This window comes from Physeter macrocephalus, chromosome 7 (assembly GCF_002837175.3).
Source record: "Physeter macrocephalus isolate SW-GA chromosome 7, ASM283717v5, whole genome shotgun sequence".
NCBI lineage: Eukaryota > Metazoa > Chordata > Mammalia > Artiodactyla > Physeteridae > Physeter > Physeter macrocephalus.
In genome coordinates, this window is record NC_041220.1 from 27,730,610 (window position 1) to 27,757,392 (window position 26,783).

General features: G+C 41.3%; 1 protein-coding gene across 9 annotated transcripts in view; it reads left to right on the forward strand.

The window, feature by feature from the left end:
• The first annotated feature begins 9,362 nt into the window (after positions 1 to 9,362).
• MMAA (metabolism of cobalamin associated A) overlaps positions 9,363 to 26,783 on the forward strand; it is a 27,031-nt gene continuing 9,610 nt past the window's right edge. For 4 of the 9 annotated variants that reach the window (XR_003680510.2, XR_449219.4, XM_007127408.4 and 1 more), the window contains exons 1-5: positions 9,363 to 9,408; positions 17,393 to 17,896; positions 20,523 to 20,645; positions 23,448 to 23,618; positions 26,340 to 26,425. Coding sequence is in view for 7 of the 9 variants with exons in the window: in XM_007127408.4 (XP_007127470.1) it covers positions 17,452 to 17,896; positions 20,523 to 20,645; positions 23,448 to 23,618; positions 26,340 to 26,425 (825 nt within the window). In the remaining 2 variants the exon portion in view is untranslated. Of the gene's footprint in view, positions 9,409 to 9,549; positions 9,613 to 9,782; positions 9,804 to 11,161; positions 11,485 to 16,467; positions 16,484 to 17,392; positions 17,897 to 20,522; positions 20,646 to 23,447; positions 23,619 to 26,339; positions 26,426 to 26,783 lie in introns of those variants that run through there. The other 5 variants (XM_028491738.2, XM_007127409.3, XM_055085907.1 and 2 more) reach the window with 5 other exon arrangements.

Genomic DNA, 26,783 nt, shown 5'->3' on the forward strand with positions numbered 1-26,783 from the left:
CATTTAATTCATTTCCTTTGGTGTTTTCCTTCCTCTGGGAAGTCTCTGACATCTGTCCCACATACTTCTTTATAAATACAAAGGCTCATCTTTTATCTTTTTATTTTTAACTTTTACGAGTCATTTACTCCTACCCTTTTTTATAGTTGTGATCTTTTCATTCCTTATGTTTGAAAAAGACACTTTAGACTAATTCTTTATGGCTTCTTTTCTAAAAAAATTCTTATTTTTTTAACACCTTTAATTACATTCTGTTGACATTTATATTTTGGTCTGAGCCTAATGTCAAATACTAGGATCACATGGCTTCTCACTTCATTGGCACCATCATGTGGTGGAATTGTGTATCACATTGGAAAATCTGCCACATATAGTGAGACAGGATGCCATATCACATCTTACATAGAGATAACACTGAAATTAGAGAGGTCATGATAAGTTGAGGGATCTGGAATAATTCTGTTAGTTTAGTAAATACACAGCAAAATGGGAGCTAATAAACACCAATGATTAAGCATGCGGATACTGGAGTCAAGGACATGAGCTCAAACCCTGGCTCAAACCACTTACAATGATATGAACTTGTGTGCCAGGTTAATCTCCTTGAACCTCAGTTTACTCCTGAGTATGGGGATACCAGGAGCATCTGTCTCACAGGGATGTTGAGAGAAGCAGTTATTATTATGATAATAGCACAATGGCCATCAAACAGTTCAATAATATCAGCTATCACTAGCTGTTAACAAACCATCACATTTGGTTTTCCTTTTACATCCAAACCCAGGATAGAAAGAGTATCAGGAAAGAATAATTCCCCTGAGATTTTTAGAAAGTTATACCAAAATGGCATAATTATTTTTAGAATGATCAGAAGTAGCATGAAGGTAAAAGCCACAAAATGTTGATGTTGAAAAAAACATTTAAATAAAAATGCTTTTATAGAAAAAAGGAAGGGAACTTGTGAAAAAAAAGTCTTCTAAACTCTACCTACAAAGTGAAATTTGAAAATTATGTCTAAATTAACCATAATTTACAGTCAAAATAAAAAATTGGTGGGGGGAGTAACTTAAAATCCTTTATAAGGGTGGAAAAAAACTTTTAAATATTAAAAATGATTTATAGCCCCAAATCCTTTCAAAGTTCTATTAAAGAGAAATGTTTACTTTTATAAATCCTTGGAAAAGATACACTTAGGACAAACCTGGATGTTGGACATTTTTCTATTAAAAATGAATTTTAATTATTTGATCAGAAAAATAGGATGAAAAGATACTTAAGATCAGTGAGAATAAAGTATATGCGGTATTCTGCCCCCCACCTTAAAACAATGCATCATGATTGCATAGAATGGGAAATCTTGCCAGAACCAGAATCTTTTTTTTTTTTTTTTTTTTAAATAAAATTTATTTATTTATTTATTTTGGGCTGCGTTGGGTCTTCGTTGTCGCTGTTTCGCACGGGCTTTCTCTAGTTGCGGCGAGCGGGGGCTACTCTTCATTGCAGAGCACCGGCTTCTCATTGCAGTGGCTTCTCTTGTTGCGGAGCAACCTCTAGGCGCACGGGCTTCAGTAGTTGTGGGCTCATGGGCTCAGTAGTTGTGGCACGCGGGCTCAGTAGCTGTGGCGCACGGGCTTAGCTGCTCCGCGGCATGTGGAATCTTCCAGGACTAGGGCTTGAACCCATGTCCCCTGCACTGGCAGGCGGACTCTTAACCACTGCGCCCCAGGAAGTCCCCAGAACCGTAATCTTACATTGTTTTCAAACTGTAGTTTCCTCAGACAGTTAGCCTCATTCAATAAGTTTTTGTTATGCCATTATGCAAATGTAGTCTATGTTCATTATCTTTCTACTTATTAAATTCATCAAAAGCTGTCCGGGAACAGATTTTCTGTTTTGTCAACTACACCCACAGTCTTGTTCCCAGATTTTCCATCAGCATTTTCAGACTATGAGGGAAAGAAAACAAGAAATGGAACACTTTTATGGATTTTAAATACGCTGTACTGTTTCAGTGCGGTATTCCAGTGTGTAACAGCCGTTTGCCACCGCTCGCAGCATACCCAGCCAGGCTCAGGGCGGTGCCAGGTTAGCGCAGTTGGTTAGAATGTGGCATTAATATGTTCGTAATCAATTCCTATGTCATTCAAGTGTCTGTGCAAAGCAGAAAAATGTCTTCAGTGTCAACCTGAACTTCTGAGGCAAGCAGTCTCGAAAATTTATGCCTTTGATTATTGAGATTTGGGAATTTTCCAGAAATCTATTATTGACTTCTATTTTTATTTCATTGTGGACAGAGAGCAAATTTTGCATGATTTGAATCCTTATGAATGATGGAGACGTGTTTTCCCCCAGAGTGTGGTATATGTTTTGTGTGCACGAATATGGTATATATCCCCATTTACTTAGATCTTCTTTCATTTCAGCAATGTTTTGTAGTTTCAGAGCATAGCTTTTGCATACCTTTCATTGAATTTATTCCTAGGTATTTATAATACTATTATAAATGGTACATTTTAAAATTTCATTTTTTAATTGCTGCTTGATAATATATAGAAATATTGATTTTCATATACTGATCTTTTATCCTATGAGCTCACTAATTTCAATTATTAATTCTAGTAGATTTCAAAGATTTTCTACATGGACAACTTATTAATCTAAAGACAATTAATTAGGGACTTCCCTGGTGGTCCAGTGGTTAAGAACCCGCCTTCCAACGCAGGGGACTCGGGTTCGATCCCTGGTGGGGAAACTAAGATCCCACATGCCGTGGGGCAACTAAGCCTGCGCGCCATAACTACAGAGCCCATGCGCTCTGGAGCCCACGCGCTGCAACTAGAGAGAAGCCCACGTGCCGCCACTAAGACCCGACGCAGCCAAAGAATAAAATAAAATAAATAAATGTAAAAAATAATATTAAACAATAAAGACAATTAATCTAGATAAATCTATTAATCTAAAGGCAATTAATAGTTGAAAAATTAGATTTTCTATGTAGACCACTGTAAATAGAAAGTTTTACTCTTTCCTAATCTTTATACCTTCTATTATTTGTGTTAATTTTTGCCTATTGTACCACCTAGGACCTCTGATACACAGTCGAATAGAAGTGGTGAGAGCAGACATTCTCACCTTCCTAATCCTAGGATTGACTAACTCACCACCAAGCATGATAGTAGCCATTGGTCTTATAGTAGCTGTAGATATCTTCATAATATGAACTCAGTTCTAATTTCTAATTTTGTGACTGTTTCTTTCATTAAATGGAAATAAATTGTGTCAAATTGCTTTTCCTAAATTCACTGAGATGATCACATTTTTTTCCTCCTTTATTAGTGTCACTAAATTACATTGTTTGATTTGGTAAACCTTGCATGCTGGGAAAAACCCAGCCATTGTATTTTATCCTTTTTCTATATTGCTGCGTCCAATTTACTAGTGTTTTGTATAGGATTTTTGCATTTATATTCATAGATGTGATAGCGGTCTGTGATTTTTTTCTTCTAATGTCTTGGTCAGATATTTCTATCAGGGTTATGCAGTCATTATAACATTTGTTGGATAGTATTCTCTCCTCTATTTTCTCAAAGAGTTTATAAACGATTGACATTATGTGTTCTTTAAATGTGGAAAGAACTCACCATTGAAGTCATCTGGGCCCGGAGTTTTTTTGTTAAGTGGTTTTTAATTATGAATTCAGATCCTGTAGTAAATGTACAACTACTCAGCTTTTCTATTTGTTCTTAGCCAGTTTTGGTAAATTTTGTTCTTCAAGGAATTTGTTCATTTATTCTAGCTTATCATATTATACTGACCTAAATTTGTTTATAATAGTCCCCTTTCATGATCTGAATTAGACTTTTTCAACCTCGGTACTATTGATATTTGGGGCAAGAAAATTGCTGTGGGAGACTGTTCTGTGCATTGTAGAATGTTGAGCAGAACCCCTGGCCTCTACCCACTGAATGCTGATAGTGTGACAGCCAACAAGGTCTCTAGACACTGCCAAATGTTCCTTGGGGACAAAACAGCTCTGATACAGAATCAGAGTTTTAATGTCTATAGGCTCTTTAGTGATCTTTCAGTCCATGTACTGGTAATTTGCCTCTTTATTTTTTAATTAATTTTGTTACGAGCTTTGTAGGGTGTACGAAAGCAGGCTCTGCCCCAGATCTGGCCCATGGGTCATTTTGCTGACCTCAACTTAGATCACTAACTCTTCTTTTCTAATAAAGGAATGAAAATGCTATAAATTTTTTTTCTAAGAATACTTCATCTGTATCCCATAAATTTTAAAATACTATGCTGTTAAGAAAAAAAATGTCATGAAGAGATTAGTGGTAGGACAGGAATAAAACACAGACCTACTAGAGCACGGACTTGAGGACATGGGGAGGGGGAAGGGTAAGCTGAGACGAAGTGAGAGAGTGGCAGGGACATATATACACTACCAAATGTAAATTAGATAGCTAGTGGGAAGCTGCCGCATAGCACAGGGAGATCACCTCTGTGCTTTGTGACCACCGAGAGGGGTGGGATAGGGAGGGTGGGAGGGAGGGAGACGCAAGAGGGAAGAGATATGGGAACATATGTATATGTATAACTCATTCACTTTGTTGTAAAGGAGAAACTAACACACTATTGTAAAACAGTTATACTCCAATAAAGGTGTTAAAAAAATAAAACAAAATAAAAAATAAAATAAAATACTATGCTGTTGATGGATATCAGCCAATTAATGGCTCTAAACAATTAGTATTGTTTATTTATGGAGATAACATAAGGGCATTACTGAGTATTATTCCAACAAAATTGCTTACAAATGGATTTTTGGTTCTGTGAGAGACAAAGGACAATATTAATATAACAATCTAAGAAAATTTAGTCACATAAATATACTGTCCCAACTAGCTGATAAATTGATATAAATTCTTATAATCTGGCAATATTCTTCTAGCTAGGAAAAGCCAGTCGGCAACAATCGAAAAGTGTTTACCAGGATGAGAAAATTACAGTGATTTTACAGCACCTTATCAAGTATTGATTTGGTGCCACCTGCTGGGAGGCAGAAATGGGTTTCCAGCATCCTCAAAGGGCAAGAATTATGACCTCAGAAGCTGTAAAACTTTGCCTATCGCATAAAATGAAACATAATATAGGTACCTTTGGGCCTGTAAGAAATCAATAATTCTAGAATAAATTAACGGCATGTAAAAATATGTTCTGTGTATAAAAATGGAAGTGTATTCTTTTCCATCTAAGAGAAATCAGATGGCATATTTGCATTTACCATGAAATGATATAAATAAAGTTCCTTAAAATGGTGAGCTTCTCAGGTACTGATTGTGTATTTCTGTAAAGGTAATTCATCACTTGACTGGGGCTAGTGGAGGAGCTTAAGATCTGAAGAACCACTGCTAAATGAAGATTAGTAAAAAAATAAAACTAAATCTAATGATAACATTGATTGTCATAGGCAGAATAGTAGACCCTCAAAGACATCCATGCCCTAATTCTCAGTGCCCAGAGGATGAAGCCTTGCGCCCAGAGACCAGAACCAAGAGCCACAGAGGATTATTCCTAGGCCTTGAAACTTAATGGAGACTGCCAGATTGGATTTGAAATCGTATGGGCTTGGGACTCCTTTTTTCCTTCCACTCTCTCCCTTTCTGAATGGGAATGGTTATAACTGCTCTCCTGTCTCCTCCTCCACCATTGTATTCTGAGAGCAGAGAACTCGTTTCCTAGTCTCACGGGTCTACAATGGAAAGGGATATCTGCCCCAGCATGGATTATACTTACCTATACCTAATTTAGACTTAGATGATACTTGGGACTTTTGAGATTTAGATGAGATGCTGTCATGGGTTGAAAATTTGAGGGACTTAGAGAGGGGGTGAATCGATTTTGCACATGAACAGACGTGAATCTTTGGGAGCCAGAGGGCAGACTGGGGCAGGCAGAACGGCCCCTCCCAAAAGGGACTTTGAAGATGTGGTTAAGGCTAAGAACCTTGAGTTGGAGAGATGAGCTGGGTGGGCCTAATTTAATCACCCACATCCTTAAAATTCTTTGACCAATGTTACTGGCTTTGAAGATGGAAGAAAGGGGCCCCAAGCCAAGGAATGTAAGTGGCCTCTAGAATCGGGGAAAAAGCAAAGCAACAGATTCTCTCCTAGAGCCTCTGGAAAGAAAGGAGTCAGCTGACATCTTGATTTTACCCCAGTGAGACATGTGTGGGACTTCAGACCTGCAGAACTTTAAGGTAATATATTTGTGATCTTTTAAACCACTAAGTTTATGGTAATTTTTTTACAACAGTAATAGAAAATGAATCTGGTAATAACAGCTAACAGTTACTATGTTCTAGCACTACAGCACTACATCTATCTCAGATGATAACTCTCTTAAGAAAGGAAGATAAAGCACCCTGAAATCATATTACATAATCTGGCCTTGGTTACCTCTCTGACCTCATCTCCTGTTGCTCTCCCTCTTGCTTCTATCACCCATTCACTCTAGTATCCTTACTATCTTTTAAGCATGCCAAGCAAGCTGTCCCCTCTTTTTAGTATGTGCTTTCCTTAGATATCCACAACTCACTCCTCACTTTCTTCAGGTCTCTGCTCAAACATCATCTTCTCAGTGAGGCCTTCTTCTTTGTCCACCCTCTATAAAATATATGCCCATCCTTACCTGGCACTCCCTAACCCCTAAACCCTAGTTAATTATTCTAAATAGCACTTTTAATCATTTGATATGTATTTACTTGTTTACTTGGTTTTTTCTTGCTCCCTAAATATAAGCTCTATGTGGCCAGGGGCTTTATCTGTATTGATGACACTTGTATCTCCAGAACCTAATACAGTTCCTGGCACATAGTAGTCACTCAATAAATATTTGTAGGAATAAAGGAACATTTTCGAAACTATTGACAGATTACAAGAACTCATTTATGCTAAAATTCTAACGCAGAATACACAGCATGGAGCAGGGCAGATACACGTTAACATTACTTTGGTTGGCAAATGGACCTCAGTGTACAGATTCAATATCATGCCTTGAAGAATGAGATCATTTCTCAAATGACTTCCTACAGTTCTTAAACATGGTACACCATTTCTCAAGGTCAGATTATAAGAAAACTAGTATGTAAATGAATTTTGCATTTTCCTATAAATAAGCATAACCAATACATTTTTAAAAGATAATTGCTAGCTACATTCTTCCCAACTATTTAATCTTGAAAAATTTCAAACCTATAGAAAATCTGTAAGAAAGAACCACAATTAACATAGTGCCATATTTTCTCTCTGCATACACACTTTTTGTTTTTTGGCCTGGACTATGTGAAAGCAGTTTGCAGATATCATGACCTCATCCCTAAATACTTCAGCATGCATCTCCTAAGAACAAAAGCCGTTTTCTAATAATCACAATATTATTATGCCTGAGAAATGTAAGTTAACAACATATCTATTATGCTTCCATGTTCAAATTTCCCCAACTGTCCACAAAATGTCCTATATAACTTTTTAAAAATCCATATTCCTATCCAAATCATGGTTGCCCATTAATGGAGATTAGTCCATCTTTCGTTGTCTTTCATGATATTGACATTATCGAAAAGTCCAAACAAATCACATTCTTAACTTAACTGGTGTTTCCTCACAGATTCAGGCTAAATGTTTTGGCAAGAAGACTACATCAGTGTACTTCCAATAATTTGTGTTTTCCTCAGTATTGATGCTAGAAATTTTTTCCTTGAAGCAACTATTAACTTTTTGCAAAGTACTAATGTTCCAAGGAACATGCTTTAGAGAACACCTGGATAAGGAAAAATAAAAGTGAAATGCACTAAAATGTTTAATAAGAGTTTGAAGTTAAAAAGCAGGTAAGGATTGTAAATCATTTTTAAATGACAAACTTCATTTCCTCAGGTAATGCAAACTCAGCTTTCATCAAGTTTAACACACACCAAAAAAAACCCCCCAAAACATTGTACAGGTGAGCAGCCCCAAGCTTAAAGAAAGGAAGTAACTTCTCCCAAGTTCTATCCTTATTCTATTTACTGTGCTCAGGAGCTGAGATCTAAAACCAGGTCTGAGTGCTTACGTATTCTTTCCACCAGACCCCCTGCTTCACTTAGTCTGTTTTACTTTCTGTATTTGACTATTCTTGGGTCTACAATTACTCTGGGATATAAGTGGTGGGCGGTCTTTTAGTCTAAATAATAATAATAAAGATACTAAGGAAGACTAATTCATTTTTTATTGTTCCATACTCAGTAAGGACCAATTCATGTCAAGTAATTGAGGAATGCCTAACCCCTCCAAAATGCATGCAATTATGCAAATCATATGTGGGGACTGGGGGCTTGGCTCCAGACACTAATTATAATATAGCCCCCATTTATGACTATTTGTATTCGCCGTAATTTGATCCTTTGCTATTGCCTTATGATGCTGTCTTTATTACACTACAGCAAACATTTGGGAGACATCAGTTTTTCCTAAAAGTTCTGGAACTCAACCTCAGGTTTTTCTTATTACAGGATTCCACAGCTTTTCAAAAAAATGAGTTACCATTCTTAGCCGCAGTGAGGTAGAAAATATTAAGCATGTTCGTTTTCACCTCCATTTCAGGCGAAAGCCTCTCCCCCTCTGACGACTTTCCAAGGGCGATGAGCGTGAGTCCTTGCTTTTGGTACAACTTACGAAATATTAATACAAATGGGTAACTTTTAAGAGAAAAAACTGCGAGCCCTTCCGCCGTTTAAAACCACGCCATGCTTTAAAAGCTTGAGCTGTACAGAACGTTGAGCATTTACTCCCACAGGTTGGAAACTGCTTTGCGGAGTTTGAGTTCCCTTAATTTCACCAGACTGTCAAACGTCCCCATGTCCCGCCCTTCACCCCATACTTCTTAGCTTCCAGGGAGAGTTAGGAAGAGGTCTGCGTCTCTGGACCCGCCGCAGGAGGCGGGGGCCGGGCTGGACTCGGGCTCCATCTCCCGGGCTTCGCGGAGCGCCAAGCCCGGGAGAGGATGGCCATTACCCTCGACCTTCGGAGGCGATCTGGAGCTACAGGAGAGCAAAAGCCACCCGTGAACAATGTCAAGAGCCCTCCCCCGCTGCACTTCCTTGACGGCTGCCCGGCGCCCCGCGGACCTCCCTACGCTCCGCGGGCCCGCAGGCCTTCAAGGATCACTGGCCCTCAGCCCCATAACTCGCAGCCAAGTCCGCCGGGACCCAGGCCACACCCCACGCCTCCGCCCGGTCCGCGGCAACTCCTCTTGCCCCACGCGCCGGCAGTGGGCACTGCGCCTGCGCGCTCGCGAGCGCGGGGCGGGGCGAATCGGCCCGGCGGAAGGGGCGGGGCGGGGCTGTACTTCCGTGGTCGCGGGTGGGTGAGTAGGGGCTGGGGGTTACGCGCGGCGTCCGGAGTCCGGCGGGGCTCCCGCCTCGGGCCGCCGGGGAACCCACGTCGGCGTCGGGGCGCCCCCTGGAGGATTTGGGGAGGGGGAAGGAAGAAGAGACTATTATTGAGTTGGATGATGTCGGGGGTGCGGGGAGTGTGTGGACAAGCAGGCGTCGGCAAAATGGGTTCAGAGGTTGGTTTTCTCCTTAGAAAGGAAATTCTCTTTAAACAGCGTTTTAAAATTTTCATCATTTTGGACAGGCTTGTGAGTTTACCGTTGTGCCACAGTAAGGCAGTTTTGGTACGGTGGCTGGTCCGTTGCCGCTGCCAAACCTGGCGAGTGGTTAACCAGAGGATGGGTCGGAAAAAGGCACAATAGTCCAGGTTAGCTACTACCAAAGAGGGAAATTAAAACTCATCTTTTGTGGAATAAAATTCAGGATATAAAAATAGGGTTCAAACTGAAAGTCACAAACAGCATCTAGGTTCTGTCAGATACTGTGCCGGGCGCGGACTAGGTCTCTTCCAGCAGACATACTGTATTCAGATAATTTGTTTTTATCATTAGAAAATGAAAGACAATCTAAGCCAAAATGGCCTGAAAAAATTTAATTATCTTGAGAATTGTGCCTTAATACATATACTTTGGAAAACAAACACTACTATAGCTTTTCCAAGTTGGTAGAAAACCAAAAGTTTCCCGAAAGCCTGTGCAGATTCCTAATCATTTTGGGGTCTACAATGTCCAGAATGTTCTTTTATGTAGTAAAAACTTCATAGTGTTTTGTGTGCAAGGTAATAAGAACCAGACAGTTCAGTTCTTTTAAGGGCTGTATTCTATTAGGAGAGACAAAAGAAACGTGAAAAGTTATATAATGGTAAGAAATGTAAGTTACAGTTTGAGATATTTGAAGATATCGAAAATCCTTTATTTGGCCTGGAAAGTGCTGGTGAATGCTTGAAACGAGTACCCCTCAGCTGATTGTTGCCATGTGGGAATATGGGTCCCTTATACATAGATATGATTTTCTCCAACACAAGCCAAAAATCTATCTTTGTGCTTTTTCTTGATTTTTAATATTATTGGCAATCAATGCAGTTATGCACTCACACACCCTCTGTGGGCCAGGAACAGGCAGTTTGTGACATCTGCAGATTATCACCTGAGTACTCAGAAATAATTGGAGTCAAAAGAGCAAGAAATTCCTGGAAACTGATAGGAAGGGATTTAAGAAAACTGGGGTTTAAGCTGGGTTGAAACGGAGAGGTGTCATGGAAGGGAAGGATGTACGAGTGAGTAAAATCTCAGTGGGGAAAGTGAACAGCAGGTTTGGAAGATAATGAGTAAACTCTCCTTAGGAGAGGTCTGAGAAGGCAAGTGCAGTAAATGGAGGAAAACTGGTTTGGGAAACCCTTCAATACCAGACTGGACTTTATCCTCCGGCACTGGTTCTCAAATTTGAGCTTACATCAGAGTCACCTGGCAGGCTTGTGAGACGGTGGCAGGCTTGACCTCCACCTTCAGAGTTCCTGATTCCGAAGGTCTGGGGTGGGGCTTGAGAATTTCCCCTTCTTACCAGTTCTCAGTTGATGGAGATGCTACTGGTCTTGAGAGCACACTTTAAGAACTACTGTCCTAGGGTGTGGGAAACTATTGGAGAAATTTGAGGCGGGTTAGTAAGGAGATCACATTCATGGTTCAGTATGAGTCTTGCTGTGACGTCCAAGATGGAGGACTGGGGAAGAGAGAAAAGAAGGTTCCTTAGAGTTGATTAACACCTGTCGATGCCAGGCCCTCTCATGCACGCAATTTCATTTCATACTCACTTTGACCCTGATGTGTAAGTCTTAATATTTTCATATGGAGAATAGTAGAGACTGCCCAGGTCCCATAGCTAGTCTCAGAGCCCCTTAAGACTAGTTCAGATTTGAACTAGGGTAGTAGCAGTGGAAATGAATCAGAACATTGACTGGTGATGGAATTTAGAAAAATCAAGACCTCCCCAGAAGATTGAAACCTAAAAGTAGAAATTGGGAAATAGGAGTCTTAACAGAGTGATAAAAGGTAAAGTGGACAGAGAACTTTAGAATATTCCCTGCATGAATTTAGTATATGTTCTGTATTACTCTGCTATAACAGCGACCTATTTAAAAGTTCCTTGTTTAAAAAGTCATTCTGTTCTACCAAAATTTCCTGAAATTATTTGAAAAGGAGAAAGTAAAGCCTCCTGTGGGGGGTGATGGGAGATGGTAACCAGATAATGGCATTTGACAGCTTATCTTCACATCAAAAGTGATTAGCATTGAGGAGTAGAAACACATGGTGTAACACTGCTTTGCCTGTATGAACTGTGCTGTGCCGCAGACACTGACCTAATGTATTGATTTTGGAAATCCTGGATGCTTTTCCTTGCCAGAGTAGTTATTGAAATTGAGAATATTCATTGGATCAATTTCAAGACAAATATTCCAAGTCAGACTGGCTGCTGCCGAGCAGATTTTTAATGAAGGAAAACATCCATATACTGAAATCGGACTTTAAGAAGGAAGTCCTAAAAATATATTTATTCTGTGAAATCTAGAAAAATGTAAGTTTTCAAACACTGATCAACTGAGTAATCAGCATAATGGAGTTATTGACCCATACAAAACTATGGCATACATTCATTCATTTATTCTGTGAGCCATAAACTTATGCTGTGGATACAACAATAACTCGGTCTAGGCAAGACTGACATCTTAAAAAATGGTCACAAAACGATGTGATTAGCACTGTAATAGAGGGATGTGACCAGTACCTTATGACAGGAGATAGAAATGATGACTGAAGGGGTATAGAAAGGAGGCCAGGAAACTGTCTATAGAGGAGGAGACTCTTGAGTTGGTCTTGACAGCTGAGGAGGAATTTGTGAGATGATTAAGGCATTCCAATCAGAAGGAACATAATGGACAATGACCAAGATGTATAGAAGAGTGTGGGTTTTTCTGGAACCTTTGTGCAGATCAGAATAGTTACAGCAATATGGTAAAAGTGGAGGAGGGGGATGAGTTAAGTTGGAGAAGTGGATAAGAGCACTCATAAAGAGTATGAAAGATTTATGTAGTGACTGTCTTGGCTGGATTGTAAACTTCATGATGTTGGGAGCCATGTTGGACCTGTACACGAGTGTATCCCAAGGCCTTAGCAGAGTGCCTAGCATATGGTAGATTCTCAATAAATAGTTGCTGAATGAATGAACAGGTAAATCACAGGAAAAAAAATTTTTTAAGATAAGATAGAGGGAACTTTTAAAGTGTTTTAAGCAGTGGAGTAATATCGTCAGATTTACATTTTATGAGGATAAGTGGTAGTATGGAAGATGGTTAATAATGACCATAGAAATGGCTATAGTAGTTTGTGCCTATTGGTAGATTGCAATCTGCATTTTAAGAAAAAATAGAAAAGAGTATTAGAGGATATCACATGTAATAGGGTTAAATAATGTTTTATGAAACTTTTAGTTGTATATATGCCTGTGTGTTGACTGATGTAAGTGTATTTCTTCCTATGGACTTTGATCAGAGTTTGAAAGTCATTATAGTAATGTGGACATGATGGTGGAGAGAATGGAATGGATATAAAAGATATTTTGGAGGAAAACAAATGTGGAAAACTAGCACTTTAAAATGCTGCTGTCCATATGAACCCTCTTGCAGGGAAGGGGATGCACTTACCCAACCTGTTTCAGTATTTTTGCTTACTTGATGTTTTTCATTATATATTAATAAGTTGACATTCTGGTTTATTAGGAATGGCGGTGCTTTGAGGTATCTTACTCTGTGTTGTAAATGCTGCAAAATTTCTCTTATTTTGGTAGTGCTCAGTGTAAAATTGTAGGATGAAACCATACTCTAAGAGTTGTGAAAATTCATTGAAATAGTTTGATTTGATTATTGGCCAAGTTATTAGATTTCTTTCCATAAGAAAGCAGGAAAAGCTGCTTAGTTACATGAGCGGGTGGGAAGTCCTTCTCCCTACCTGCATGACTTTGCCACTCTAGTAGACTTACTCTCTTCTGCCTGTGACATGTAAATAAGGGCAGAAAGGTGTTCATACAAGGCAGAGTTATATTGGCTTTTAAAAAATTTACGAACTCCTTTAAAATCTGGTTGATGTGGTTAAAATGAGTTTCACTATGTTGTGCACTCCATAGTCAGGTGTGAATTATTCTGTGGAGCAAGAAAACATTTATTTTTTAAATTTTATTTTATTTTTTTTTTTGTGGTATGCGGGCCTCCCTCTGTTGTGGCCTCTCCGGTTGCAGGGCACAGGCTCCGGACGCGCAGGCTCAGCGGCCATGGCTCACGGGCCCCCGGACGCGCAGGCTCAGCGGCCATGGCTCACGGGCCCAGGCGCTCCGCGGCATGTGGGATCCTCCCAGACCGGCGCGCGAACCCGGTTCCACTGCATCGGCAGGCGGACGCGCAACCACTGCGCCACCAGGGAAGCCCCAAGAAAACATTTAAAAGTTTTAGAAATTTGGTCTGTTCTGTCACCTAATACATTATTGAGATCTCCTACTGATAAGGTTTGCACAGAAAATGTAAACTAATTTTTCATCTTGGCCTAAGGGGGGAAAAAAGAGAGAGAAAGAAAAAAAAAACAAAATGAAGGTAAACAGCCTGCCATAATCATTCCATACTCAAATGTGGAGGGTTATTTGGTGTTCCCTTAATGTGGCATGACACCACTCCTCTTTTTATACGAGAATCTAGAGTTGACACCAAGATTTGGAGTTAATAAAAGGGCGTATTTTAAATCTAATCCATTCTTTGCTCCACTTTGGGAGGGGCAGAGTTACTAACATCTATTTCCCTCTCAGCCAAAGGAGCTCTCCTTTATTCTAAAACAATTTATTAAGACAGAATGTCACAGAGAGTCAAAAGACCTGGGTTTGAGTCCTGGCCCTGACACTGATTATGACTGTAGTCACCTAACTCACTCTTGGTTTCGCCTTATTAAATGAGAATAGTAATAACTATCCAACTGTCCTCATGGAATTGTCTGGGAGAATAAAGTGAAATAAAGTATTTGAAAATGGTTCATAAACTCTTGAGTGACAAGCAAGTGGGAAATGAAATAAGTTCAGATTAGCATTTGTTGGAACAATTGCAATGCGCCAGGCTCCATGGCAAGCTTTGGGGATCCTAATGTGGACAAGAGGGTCTTGAATCTGGCTTCTCTTCTCCGTCCCTTAATGCCTTGCCTTGGTCCAGGTCCCCATCGTCTTTTTTGGGTCTTTGCTAGGCTGGGGTGTATGTTACCAGGATCTGGTCACTCTTGACTTCTTGCCGCTGCTCCAAGTGTTATCTCCTAAAAACCAAAGTTGATTAGGTCACTCCCCTCCCTGAAGATCTCTGTTGTTTCTCCTCCACCAAGACAAAATCTACTTCCTTGGCCTCAATTTACCTCCTGATCGGGCTTCATTTTTTATCACTAGTTCCCTATATATATGCCAGGTTTCTGCTTCACTGAATTACTCAGTCTTCTCTGATATGGCAGGGAAGAGACCAAGTCCCAGCTCGGCCTCTGTACAAGTATGTCCTCAGCCTAGAAGGCCTGCCTCATCCTTCTTCAGCTCTGCTTAACCTTTCAGACCCAGCCCTGACATAGTCTCCTCCATGACTTGAACCCTCTCCTCCCACAGGAGAGTTAGTTTCTGTAACCTTGTCTGTTCCCACAGCACATTGTTCTTTCTTTGGACACGGCGTTTATTACTCTGTGAGCTGTTGAAGTGCTGGGATTACATCATTTAGGGTAAGGTAAGCAGGCTGTGCACCTGAGGAGGTGTAGTGGATTGAATGGTGGCATCCAAAAAGATATATCCACATCCTAATCCCTGGAACTTGAGAATGTGACTTTATTTGGAAAAAGGGTCTTTGCAGATGTAATTAAGTTAAGGATCTTGAGGTGAGATCATCTTGGATTATCTGAATGGTTCCAATTCAACAACAGATGTCTGCACAGAGGAGAGACACAAAGAGTAGGCCATGTGAAGACGGAGGCAGAGATTGGAGTATTGCAGCCGTGAGCTGAGGAGCCCCTGCAGGGAAGAGTCCCCTTCTAGAACCTTTGGAGCGAGTGACATCCTGCTAACACATTGATTTCTGACTTCCAGCCTCCAGAACCATGAGAGGATAAATTTCTGTTGTTTTAATCCACCAAGTTTGTGATAATTTGTTACAGCAGCCTTAGAATATTAATACAGAAGTTTATAGTACAGTGACTGGAACATAATAAAATATAACTGTCACCACCCTCAAAGACATTATTATCACTATTATTTTTGTAACCAACCTAGCCTGGGACCTGGAAGGTAGTACCTGCTCAGAAAATAGCCTTGCCTGTGCGCTTTCTAGTCTGGTGGCAGTGGTGGTGATATGGATGAGAAAGGAGTGTGTTTAAAGGTGGTATCGAAAGAGAGCTTCCAGAATAGAGCACCTCTTAATTTTTTTTTGTTTGTTTTAAATGTCTTTTTGTGTGTTTATGTGAAGGGTGGTAGTGGATGTTTTTAAATTGTTTTTTAGAAACATTTGTACACATTTTAAAATGTCCTTTTAGAAGACTAACAGTAAAATGATGAGCAGTTATATTTCTAACAATAAAAAAATCTTAAAATGTTTCTTCTTTTTCCTAATATAACATTATTTAGCTAAGATTAATTTTGTGCTGGCCTTGGAACACAATTTAGAGAGGGACTTGGGAGCCACAAGGTAATTTATTTCATGTGCTACAAGGTACTTGAAAACCAAAAATTTCAAATAATCATAAATGCAGACTTGGTAGGTGTTACGTATTATTTGTCTGTAAATTTTAGTTTGCCACTGGAAGCTAGGTCTATGACCTAATTTTTACTAAAGTTTTATAAATTGGTGTCATAGTAATAAGAGCTAATGTTTATTGAGCTCTTACTATGTGCCAGGCACTGTTCCCAGCTTTTTATATGAATTAACTCATTTTGTTCTAGCTTTCCTAGTCTCTTCTCTATTCTCTTAACCCAAGAGGAAGCTGAGGCACAGAGTGGGTAAGTAACTTGCCCAAGGACATTATAGCTTAAGTGGCAGAGACGCAGAGTGGCCCTGGCTCATAACCTCCACACTCCTGACTCTCAGTGGACCCTGTCAGCCTTCATTGTCTAATACAGTCTGAAGCGGAGAATATCAGTAAATCTAAGTGAAGGGTCCTCATCCAATTCCACGGTGGCTCAAACTTTAGTGTGCTTACCCACGGAGATTCTGATTCCTGGGGCTGGGGCTAAGCGTTTTTAATAAGCACCAAGGTGGCTCTGACCGTACTTTGAGATGCCCTGGATCAGGTTCCAGACCGTCCTCACAGTTCATTTCACACGAAGCCTTGTGGTGGTGGTTTGTGTGCTTATGTTAGGCCATTCTTTGTGTATATCTGTGTGCCAGGTGAGTCTGTTGAATACATACATGGGTCTAAACTTTTGCCTGAATGCCTGCCTTACTAATCACCTTTCTTTTATGGAGATGAATAAAAGGCCAGCATCAGAGGGATTTTTTTTAACCTTTTGAATGAGCTTCGGAATAGGGTATATTCGATCTGAGGAAATTGTTATGATGGATGTAAGGTTTGTAGACGGAAGAAAATAATCATGACATAGAATTTCTACTCTATTGGGTTGTTTTTTTTTTTCGGTATGTTTGTTTTTTGTTTAAAAGAAAATTTTAATGTGCACTGGACTTCACAGCAGAGCAGCAGTTTCATGATTTGGGTTACTCTGAATATTAACTGTGGACAAGGAGGGAGTCTTTGCTCTTAAGTTTGGGAAGAAACTTTCACGCCTCTGTACAGCCAAAACCCCTGATTATGTGTGTTTTAGAATCTAGGGAGAACACTAAGCTTGCAGTTTTACTACTTCAGTATCTTAGTTGCATGTTGAACTGGCAAAATATGTTTCTCTTTCTCTTAGGGAGTCACGAATCGCAGTGAACCAAAAAACGTCCAGCATTTTCTTCAGTTACAAGCAAAATGAATATTCCCATGCTGCTCCAACATCCTCATCGGGACTTCCTTAAAGTCCTTTTAAGAACACTTTTCCGACGTTACCACTTCATCTTACCCTCAAGTACTCACCTCAGATCAGGAATCCCACGTGCTCAGCCATTCAGTTCTCTCGGACTCCATCCTGCAAAGTGGATGCTGCCGTCAAATGGTTTAACAAGAAAATTATGTCTACAGACAACCTTAAAGGAACAAACAGAAGGACTTTCTAATAAAGAACAAAGGCTTGTGGCTGAGCTTTATACTGGTTTAATCCAAGGGCAAAGGGCCTGCTTGGCAGAGGCCATAACTCTTATAGAATCAGCTCACAGCAGGAAGAAAGAGTTAGCCCAGGTGCTTCTCCAGAAAGTGTTAGTCCACCACAGAGAACAAGAAAAATTAAATAAAGGAAAACCACTAGCATTTCGAGTGGGTCAGTCTTTGGTTTTTTTGGGGTTTTTGTTTTGCTTCTTGTCTGTCCAGTAAATATTTTTCTAAATTCTCTCTTCTTTTAAAATAAGTCTAAATAGCTTATGATCTAATGGGGATGTTTTTGTCCTTGCAGAATTTTGGAGTGAATTTTGAATGCCTTTTCTTTGTAAATATTAGTCTTCTTACGTGGTGGGAAATGCAATGGTCATTTGAACGAAGGCTCTGTATTTTAAGAGAATAAGGTGAGGTTCCTCTTTTGGCGGGATCTCGCTGTGGCTCCCAGAACAGAAACGTGCGCAGGAAGAACTGTTCACCAGTTTACTCCTTTCCCTCGGTAGAACTTCTGCTTAATAGTCTAAAGTGACTTCCCTGCTGTTGTGCTTATAGCAACCGTAATTATCCTTATCACATTTCAGAATTCTACTTCTTAGGTGTTTCGTTAGTCTTTTCTCTAAGCAAGTCTCACTTCTTTAAGATACTTTTTTTTTTTTAATAAATTTATTTATTTATTTATTTATTTATTTATTTTTGGCTGCGTTGGGTCTTTGTTGCTGCGTGCAGGCTTTCTCTAGTTGTGGCGAGCAGGGTCTACTCTTCCTTGCGGTGCGTGGGCTTCTCATTGCAGTGGCTTCTCTTGTGGAGTACGGGCTCTAGGCACGCGGGCTTCAGTAGTTGTGGCACGCAGGCTCAGTAGTTGTGGCTTGTAGGCCCTAGAGCGCAGGCTCAGTAGTTGTGGCGCACGGGCTTAGCTGCTCCGCAGAACGTGGGATCTTCCTGGACCAGGGCACAAACCCATGTCCCCTGCACTGGCAGGTGGATTCTTAACCACTGCGCCACCAGGGAGGTCCCTCAGATACTTGTTTATTAAAGTTTCTGGAAATGGCTTGGCTCTAAGCACAGCCAGCTCAATACCAAAATGCATTTTAAAGGAGACACCATGTTCATTTGCTGTCTAAAAATATTGGGTGTTCACTTCTTGAACAGTTGACCTGTTTCTGTAATTGCAAATAAGCTTGTTATATTTTCGAAGCTGTGCATTATAGAACAATCTAGACGTGTTTGAGCAGAAGGAATTAAGCAAGTTTTGGCTGGAACGAGCGCTTTTCATGATGGCAAACTAGGTGATTCCAACCAACCCTCCCACTATAAACAACTTAAAATGGTGGACAAAGTGCATAAATTGCGTGAGGAATGAGTAAATATACTTAAAGTGGATTGGCATTACTTACGTCTCAGTTTATTTGCAGTATGGGGCCCAAAACCTTCTAGATTTTAGGGTAATGGGGCCTAATACTTTAAAGATAATTTCAGAAAGAGCTCACCAACTGCTGTTTGTACTAGTCCACATTTTCCCCACACCTTATTCTTCTGCCCTCACTGCGGGGACTCTTTTTGAGAGTACTGTGCTGGGTGTTAATACTCTTTATGTATTGTGGACAAAATAGCAAATTCCCAAAGAGAAGTTCCAGTTATGACAAAGTGTTTACTTCTTAGGCTGTAGAGAATCTTTGAAGGGAAAATGTCCAGAAATACCTAGAGTTAACCAGCAACTCATACATAACTAGCAACTCATAAATTTGCAGCACTATTCTGGTTCTTCCATCTGGACCTTATGAGGCCAGATAAACCTGAGTCTTTGTTGCAGTTGTTTTATCACCATGGTAAATAAAAGCAACAAATGTTTATTCAGCACCCATTAAGACAGACCTGCCCTGAAAATTGTGGTATGGAGCCAAGCATACCATATGCCGTACATACTTTTGAATGTAGTTACAATTAAGTGCTTATGTTTTATAGATTTTATTGAACATATAGTTATACATCTCTTGATGCCATGTGCTATTCTAAACATATTGCAAAATTAACTCATCTAATCCTCACAATAACCTGAAGAAATAGGTGCTCTTATATCCATTTTATGGCAGAATATACTCAGGTACAGAATGATTAAGTGACTTGCCCAAGATTACACAGCTCATAAGAGGTAGAGCTAGAAATAGAACTGGCCGACTGGCTCCAGAGTTTGTGTTCTTGCCTGCCATGCTCCGCTAACTCTCCAAGTAGGGGAATTTTCTGCCTTTCTTAAGATAAAGAAAAAGGTTTTTTTTTTCAGGATTCAGTTTATATTATTTTCTTTATGAGTGAGATGAAAAAATTGTATTTCATAAGTAGAAAATTATTTTCTCAATCATTGGGAATTTCTGGAGTAATGAGTTGTTTTTCCAGTGGGAACATAGCATGGACAGAATTGGGGTGGGTGGAATAATTACTGATCATGATGAGAGGTGGGCAGATGTTGGAGAAATTCAGCACATTAACAACATAGGCAATGAAGTCTGCCCCAAAAGCTCTACGTTATACTAAAAAGGCAAATCACATTTTGTAATTTTTCAAAGTGAATCTGGTGAACATATGGAACTCTGACTTCTCTCCCTCCTGTATCCCTGTTACTCAGGGACTAGATAAATAGGTAGATTTTCGTTTACCGCTTTAGGAAATGTTAAACTACATTAACAATGGTTTTAATAAAGTAGGAGAAGTAGAAGGTAGTCTAGTATTTTAATAGAACTCATCATGGTGCTGATTTCATTTATTTCATTAAATTACAAAGTCTCTCTCCACCATAGGATTGTCTGGGCCTCCCGGTGCTGGGAAATCAACCTTTATAGAATATTTTGGAAAAATGCTTACTGAGAGAGGGCACAAATTATCTGTGCTGGCTGTGGACCCTTCTTCTTGTACTAGTGGTGGTGAGTATTGCTGCTGCTTCGTAAATTGCAGAGCAGGGGCTTGTGGAGTGGAGCCGGCTCTCTGTTGCAGTTTAGGGGGAATCTGCACAGACGGGTGTCTTCTAACCTCTCGCTGAGTTTGGTCTCAGTGAAGGAAGGGAGGTGGTGGGTGTGAGGTGGAGGCTGAGGGAGGTGTTTGGGGCATCGGGTTCTTCAGGGGAGGTTAGCTTACAGGTAACCTAGGAGTAGCCTGGGTACGTAGAGAACTAGGAGAACAGTTGCCAGAAGTTGCAGATGATCAGAAGCCAATTTCACCCCTTTGTCTGTCACCTGAGGTTCAGCCCCTTTTCCTTTTATTATTTTTCCTGGCTCCATCAGCCCCTGTGCAGTTCAGAAAATGGCTTCTTACTCATTAATTTCCTCATATTGTAACATCTCTTCTCAAGCTTAAGAAAAATCTTCATGCTCTATTTAACTTGTCACCTGTTTATATTACATGTTCAGTTAAACAGAAAGCTCTTAGAGGGACCATGTGATACACTCTGTTCCTGGCAGCACTTAGCCTAGTACGTTGCAAGCAGTGCTCAGCAATTACTTACTGATTTGAGGTCATGCAGTCACTCAAAGTTTAATTTGCAGCTCATCAGAGATAAAATGAATAAACTAAGTTCCCCAAAGGATCATTTAAGGGAAACATAAATCATACTTTATAAATACTCAAGAAAGCTTTTTCGTCCCTTACCCTCTTTATGATTGAAGCATCTCACATGACAGTTACTCATTTAACAAGTATTTCAGCACCTCTTGTAGGCGAGGCCCTGTACAAAAAAGGTACTGTGTTGTTTCATGTTGAATAAGGTGCAGTTCTCCTGGCCTTATGGAGCTTTATATCTCATGAGGGAAACAGACAGGTGCACGCAGGCCATTACAACGTAATGTGTGTTGCGAAGGGGGAAATACAGGGTGCTTTGCGGAAGGGTTTGGTTTATATCCTGTGGGTTTAATGCTAAAAAATAAATATGATATCATATTTCAGGGCCTTTAGGTGAATAGAGAGGTGGACAACAGTTCCTGTTACCATCCACTGAGAAATTTAGCTGAGAACGTTCACAGTTTTTGATTCACTATAATGAAAGGGTTAACCGTAAAGTAAAATTTATACTCGCAAAGTTCAAGATTAAATCCATGTCAGTGTATTATCTTTTTTTATAGTCTAAGAACTTTGTGAAAGGTAAGCACTTGAACAAAGAATTTATTTATAGTGACCTTCATTTTCACACAGGTGCAGAGACTTTCCCCCCACCTTCATAATACTCTAGAATACTTGCAATAGCAAAAGAAAACAATAGTTTGAGATAAGAGTCGCGGAAACGGGGACATAAGATAACCTGATTAAAGTTTCAGAGCTATGTGGTTCCTAACCTTTCTCAAACCAGAAATGAAGGTCCTTTTCTCAGGTAAAAATACAAAGACTCTGCAAGAAAAAACTATGCGAGGATAAACAGGACAGTCTTACCTTTTCATTGTAACAGTAGATACATTTGAAAATAGCATTCCATTGAAGTTTGAGAAGCCTGTGGTCAGTCCTTGTTGTGCTTTGGACTCAGGCCCCCTGCACTGGGAGCTTGGAGACCTCCCTAAGGCTCTGCAGTCACCAGTCTTAGATTCACTGTCAAAGACAATTACATGGGAGAGTAATTTCATAAATGTTTAGTTCGGTGTGTTAGGATCTATAGGATAATAATTAAAGTGTAGCTTTGGCAGACTGTTGACTTACACAGAGATGATTTCACCCAGAAAATTACTTTAGAACAAAGTTTTATGTACAGTAAATAAGGTAGTTGAGCTCTGTGGTAGGTGTATGCTGGGGCATTGGAACCTATGAGAACTCAAAACTGGAATCATCAGGGAAAAGATCATATCTTTAAGGGACTCCTCAGTGTTTAGCAGCAGCTTTGGAAAGGTTAGCTCTTGGGCAGAAATTAAAATTCAGGTTAAAACAGCACTACACCTTCAAATGTTACTACGCGGCTAAAGGAAAGAAGGTGAAGGTGAAGGTAATTTCACTAATTCCAGGGCTTTCAGTCTTCTAGAATTTGCAGGTACTGATGTTTGCCAAAATACTGCAGTGCACACGGAAACAGCAACGGTTCTGTTCCACAGGTATTACATTAATTGCCTACTGTGAACAAGCATTCAGTGTACAGAATATGTAGGACATGGTCCTATAGACAAGCAACTCAGTGAAAGCAGAGTTTCTCAACCTTGGCACTAATGACATTCTTTGTTGCGGGCAGCTGTCCTGCACATGGAAGGATGCTTAGCAGTATCCTTGATCTCTACCTGCCAGATGCCAGGAACACCCTTCCCTCCAGTTGTGACAAGTACAAATATCTCTACACATTGCTAAGTATCCTCTGGGGGAAAAAATCACTCCCAGCTGAGAACCATAAACACAGCAACGTTAAGAGGACAGTAAAGAAACCACCCCAACTGGAATGGAAGATTGATTTGGGGATTAGGGAAGCTGAAATTGGACAGGTAGGGTAGGCTACATTCTGAGGGCCTCCAATGCAAGACTGAAGAATCTAGATTTGAACCTCTAGTCAGTGGGGAGCCATTATAGGTTTTGAGGGGCTTAAAATGTTAAATAGATTAATTTGGCATCATTACATACATGGTGTTGGAAAAAAGCTTAATAATATGAAATACAATTTGAGGTTTGGGGAGAAATGTCCTAAAGCACTTCCCCTAGGAATTGGCTGATTGATAATTGGCCTTTATTGGTGTTCCATGATTATAAAATGTAACTGTGTGTTTTAGGATCACTCTTAGGGGATAAAACCCGAATGACTGAGTTATCAAGAGATATGAATGCATACATCAGGCCATCTCCTACTAGAGGTACTTTAGGAGGTGTGACAAGGACCACAAACGAAGCTATTCTGTTGTGCGAAGGAGGCGGATATGACATAATTCTTATTGAAACCGTGGGTGAGTGTGATTTTCTCTTCTATAACAATGAAATACTATTAAAATGAATGCTGTATAAAGATGAATGATGGCTAATTTCATTTTGTTCATTCAGCAGATACTTACTAAAGAGGTAATTAAATATCAGCTATCTCAGACTCTGTAGGAGATATGAGAATATAGGCTATAATTCTTAACCCCTAAAGAAGAGAAAGGTGAGCCCTGTGTCTGGATAACTTATACAAGATGGTATGTTTTCAGTGCTGGAGGAGAGCTGTCAGCATTAGGATGGCCTGTGGAAACACTACTTTAACGTGACACCCATTTTATTTAAGCAGAGTCATATGTCTGCGGTATTCGCTAAGAAGATTAGCATAGTTGGGCACCTCATGTTTTATTTCACCTTTATATCCCTAGCACGTGGTTACACACAATGAAAATACTGAAAAGGAAACGCCAAGAACTTCACATTCCCGTGGAGAGACAATTTGTTATATTACTGTGTGATCAATGTTTGTGACACGACCTGACTCAGATTTGGGGGATCAGGGAAGACTTCAGGGAGGAGGTGACAGTTGAACTCAGTTTTTTTGGGCTGCGTTGGGTCTTCGTTGCTGCGTGCGGGCTTTCTCCAGTTGCGGCGAGCAGGGGCTACTCTTCGTCGCGGTGAGCGGGCTTCTCATCGCGGTGGCTTCTCTTGTTGAGGAGCACGGTCTCTAGGTGTGCGGGCTTCAGTAGTTGTGGCTCATGGGCTCAGTAGTTGTGGCGCACGGGCTTAGTTGCTCCGCAGCATGTGGGATGTTCCCGGACCAGGGCTCGAACCTGTGTCTCCTGCATTGTCAGGCGGACTCTCAACCACTGCGCCACCAGGGAAGCCCCTGAACTCAGTTTTGGAGGGAGGGTTGGAGTTAAGTAAAGTATGGGCTAAGGGGCCTTGACCGAAACACACAGGAGTGAGCGAATGTGGCCCAGTCAGGGCACTGCATTTTGCGCAGGATCCTTAGAGCATAGAGCACGAAGGCAGGAGTGAGGACATGGGCTAGAGTCCAGGAGTCCATCGTCTAAGGGCAGATGGAGGAAAAGTTGCCTGAGTAGTGGTAGGAGAATCAAGGGAGAAGAGGACCATAAAATCACACATATTAACTGGAAGCTGTGTTTGGCTACATGTTTCAGAGACTCAAATTATCTCTGACTCAAACAAGGAAGAGGGTGGGTTTTCTTGTTTGTGTATTTTTTTTTTGTAAATAAAAGAAGCCTGGAGGCAGGCAGGCCCAGAGGGCGTGGTGGTTCTACAGCGCCCTGGGGGGCTCTCCCTGCTCTCCATTCTTAGCACTTAGTTTCCAGCCTCAAGGTTGCCCATGGATAAAAGATGGCTGATGAAGCTCTAAGTCACCTCCCTGTTCCAGGTAGAAGGAAGGAAGAAGGGGGAATAAGGAAGGGGGAGGGGGTCGGAAGCGGTATACCTCCTGGCTGGCTTCGCCCTCTTGAAAGAACTCTCCTGGAAACGCCATCTAGTGACTTTTGCTTTCACACATTAACACCTCTGGCTGACGGGGGTCTGGTGATGTGGTCTTTCACCTGGGACACTGATGCCCCTGGTGAACCTGGGGGAAGAATGAACATTGCGCGGGCGACCAGAAGTCTCTGCCCCACCGAGGAAGGAGAGAGTTGGAGAGGAGGCTTAGTGGAGTGGGGCATGTGGAAGTCAGGTCTCAGTGGATGGCGGTTAATGTGAAGTCGTTGCCATAGGACAGTGGGCATAAATTGCCCTTTCCAGATGTTTAGCTGTCAAGAGAGTGAGAAGCGCGGTGATGATGGCAGGAGGTTGCGAGTTTTTGTCTTCTTATTTTCTGGTTGTGTTTGGTTTTCAGATGAGAAAGACTTGAGCCCAACTCATGGGATGTTTGAGGGATGGGAGCCTGTAGACAAGGGGAGGTTGGAGACGAAGCAGAGCCAGGGCCCAGGGGAGGTGGGAAGGAAGGAGAGGCCAGTCTTCAGTCGATGCTTCTGACACTGGGCCCGGCGAGGAGGCAGCGGGGCGGAGTGTGTGTTGTTTCTGCTTCTCTGTGGGGTTGCCGGGGGAGGCTGAGGACGTCCTTGCCTCTGTGTGGCTGTGAAGCAGGTGCTGCGGTCATCGGTCATCGTCATGCGGGGAGATGATGGGACAGTGAGCGTCTGTAGTAGCCACTGTGGGAAACAGGAAGGAGGCTGCCCGAGGGCGTTCAGGGCCATCGCTTTTCCTGTACCAAGCGGAAGATGTAGCCGACGTTGGAGCCCATGACCCTCTGGTGGCGCCGGTCCGCACAGCTGAGGGATTTCTCCAGGACCCTTAATGGAGGAGAGACACGGACAGCAGGACTGATCCATGGGTGGGCTTTGCAGGGTGATAGAAGGATGAGAAGGCAAGGAAGCTGCCAGACGTGCTCTAAGGTTGGAATCAGGCGCTCAAGCTGCTCACCCACGAAAGGGAAGCGGAGAAAGCAGCGAGAGCCAGGAGAGAGCGCAGGTCTTCACGTCCTCCATTGGGTCAGGGACCGAGCTGCCGGGAGCGAGGCGGGAGAGCGGCGGGGAGGTCACAGCTTTGCTCACCAGGTGAGGCTGTGGCATTTACTGCGTTGTTCGGAGGTGGTGGTTAAAGTGGGACCAGGTCGAGTGTGTGACGGTGAGTGTTAGCAGACGAGCTGGGGGGAAGTGGCGGTCAGGGGCTTGAGAGGGTCCAATTCCTGTGCTTTAACATTGCAGGTGTGGGGCAGTCGGAGTTTGCTGTTGCTGACATGGTTGACATGTTTGTTCTGCTACTGCCACCAGCAGGAGGAGATGAATTGCAGGTAATTATTTTGACTTTCACCCCCCAAAACACAAAGTGCACATTCTCTGGAAGTACCAATTCCCAGTGTTGTGGTTTTTTTGTAAATCAAGTTGATAGTAGTGTAGGGAAAGAAACATCATTCACGTTGGCTAAAATACCCGAGTCAAAGGCAAACTCCCTATTTTTTTTTTCCCAACTTATAGTAGTACAACTTATGACCTTGAGCTAATGACACGACTTAGTCTTTCCACCTGTAACATGGGGGATAGCTCCAGCCAAGAGACCACTGTTACATGGGTGTTTGTGCTGTAGCTGGTTGAAAAGGTCCTCATGAGATATTCCTTTGCTTTTTTTTTTTTTTTTTTTTTTTTGTAGTA